Source organism: Oratosquilla oratoria, chromosome 9, assembly GCF_046742065.1.
Source record: "Oratosquilla oratoria isolate Oo_2021 chromosome 9, ASM4674206v1, whole genome shotgun sequence".
Classification (NCBI taxonomy): domain Eukaryota; kingdom Metazoa; phylum Arthropoda; class Malacostraca; order Stomatopoda; family Squillidae; genus Oratosquilla; species Oratosquilla oratoria.
The window spans coordinates 66343162-66344939 of record NC_134785.1 but is presented as its reverse complement, the minus strand read 5'-3'; the positions used below and the strand labels follow the sequence as shown (position 1 = coordinate 66344939).

At 44.8% G+C, this 1778-nt stretch overlaps 1 protein-coding gene across 1 annotated transcript; it reads left to right on the top strand.

Annotated features, from left to right (window-relative positions):
- The first annotated feature begins 209 nt into the window (after positions 1 to 209).
- LOC143028096 (putative serine/threonine-protein kinase DDB_G0280461) lies at positions 210 to 914 on the top strand. The gene has a single exon (XM_076189734.1). It carries the CDS (start codon positions 210 to 212, stop codon positions 912 to 914), a length of 705 nt encoding a protein of 234 aa, XP_076045849.1.
- Positions 915 to 1778: the final 864 nt, after the last annotated feature.

The following is a 1778-nucleotide window of genomic DNA, read 5'->3' as shown; positions in this document are numbered from 1 at the left end:
ATATACATATACAAGTGTCATTTCCTCTGAAATAATGGTCAAGAGGCATCAGAGCTAATTTCCCATTGAGGTGTGGCAGGTCTGCGCCCCCTTACATGCATCAGGGGGAACGAATGACACAAATCTATGATCCACCACGTCAGTCATCTCGAAAATGTCCCTTTGCCTCTGGAGTATGAAGATTTTGTCTTAGAGACTCAAACGCAATCATGTTCGTCATTGACCCAGACGAACTCATTGATCTCGTAAAGACCTCGGAGCGCCTCGGCGAAGGCACTTTTGCCGTCGCCTTCGGAGGACTCCTGAAGGGCAGGCCTGTATGCACCAAAGCATACAAGGAGAGGGCCTCAGCCCAGAGAAACATGCAGAAGGAGGCAGGAATGCTCCGCCTTCTCGAGGGTCTCGCAGGAGTTCCTCGCCTTCTGTATGTTTGCCCAGCACCTCTCGCACTCGTGACCTCCTTCGACGGTCACGACATCCTCGGGGCCAAGCTCCTGGAGGAGCCAGTGCCCTTGACAGCGCTCGATACGGTGGACGTACTCCTACAGGTCACGGAGACCTTGAAAGGCCTTCACGCACGACACGTGTCCCACAACGATCTGAAATGGGACAACATCGTGCTGCGACAGGAAGGACGCCGCTACATCCCCACCGTCATCGACTTTGGCGCCGCGTGCCCCATCGGGATGGCCCCTTACAGATCCTGCGACGAGAAGAGACACCCCCATCTGGCGCCGGAGTTCGCGCGGGGGCTCGTCGCCACCTTCCGGTCTGACGTGTATTCGATGGGTCACGTCATTGAATGCGTTCTCTCCCGCGTGTCCATGACGTCTTCGGTGCAGAACACCCTCGGGGCCCTCGTCACTGCCGCAAGGCGACCCCAGCCGGAGGAACTTCTCGTTAATGGTAACTGAAGGTTTATCTCGTATACTTGAGTCTCCAGGGAAACCGTCGAAATTGGTTTGGATTTCTGTTTCCACGTTCCACACGCTGCCTGTGAACTACCAAATCCTCCATCGAGCTCTTTTATCAACTAGTTTTATAGAATATGATTCCCGAAATTCTAGAAAATTATTTGACGTGATGTGCAACTGGGTTTTTCTGGAAATGAAGGTTCGATTTTATATTTGAACAAAGCGAGTTTCCAACTTTGAATTTATGGAGGGATAGATTATTGAAGTCTAGAATTTCGATCTCTTGGTCTCGTTCCTCTGTGTTTTCTTTTGTAATTGATCTTGCATATTTTTTCTTTTCTTATTTCTTTATTCTATTTTTATCTTTCGCTTTTACTTTCTCCCTACTTTATATCTCGATTTTTCATTTCATACAGTTCTCGTTTTTTTTTTATTCAATTCTATTAATATTGTTGTTGTTTACTTTATCTCTTTTTATTTTTTTTTTTTTTATTTTTTTTTTTACCAACTATATTTTTTTCTACTTGGTGTGTTTGCTGGAGAACTCTTGGGCATCGAAGTCCAATAGGGTGACCAGATTTAGCATAATAATACTAAATTTAGTATATTTTCCTATATAACTGTGCTGTATCAATAGAAATATATATACATATATGTGTGTCATTTTGACAAATGGAAATAAGCTCCACCGCAAGGACTCGAACCTTTGCCGTAGCGACTTTGTTTCAGAATAAGCAGTCGCTACGGCAAAGGTTCGAGTCCTTGCAGTGAAGCTTATTTCCATATACATATATAACAGAAACCGAATGTATCAAAAGGAATAAAAGATTTAGCATTGTTTTTGTCAGTCTAGCATAATTTCAG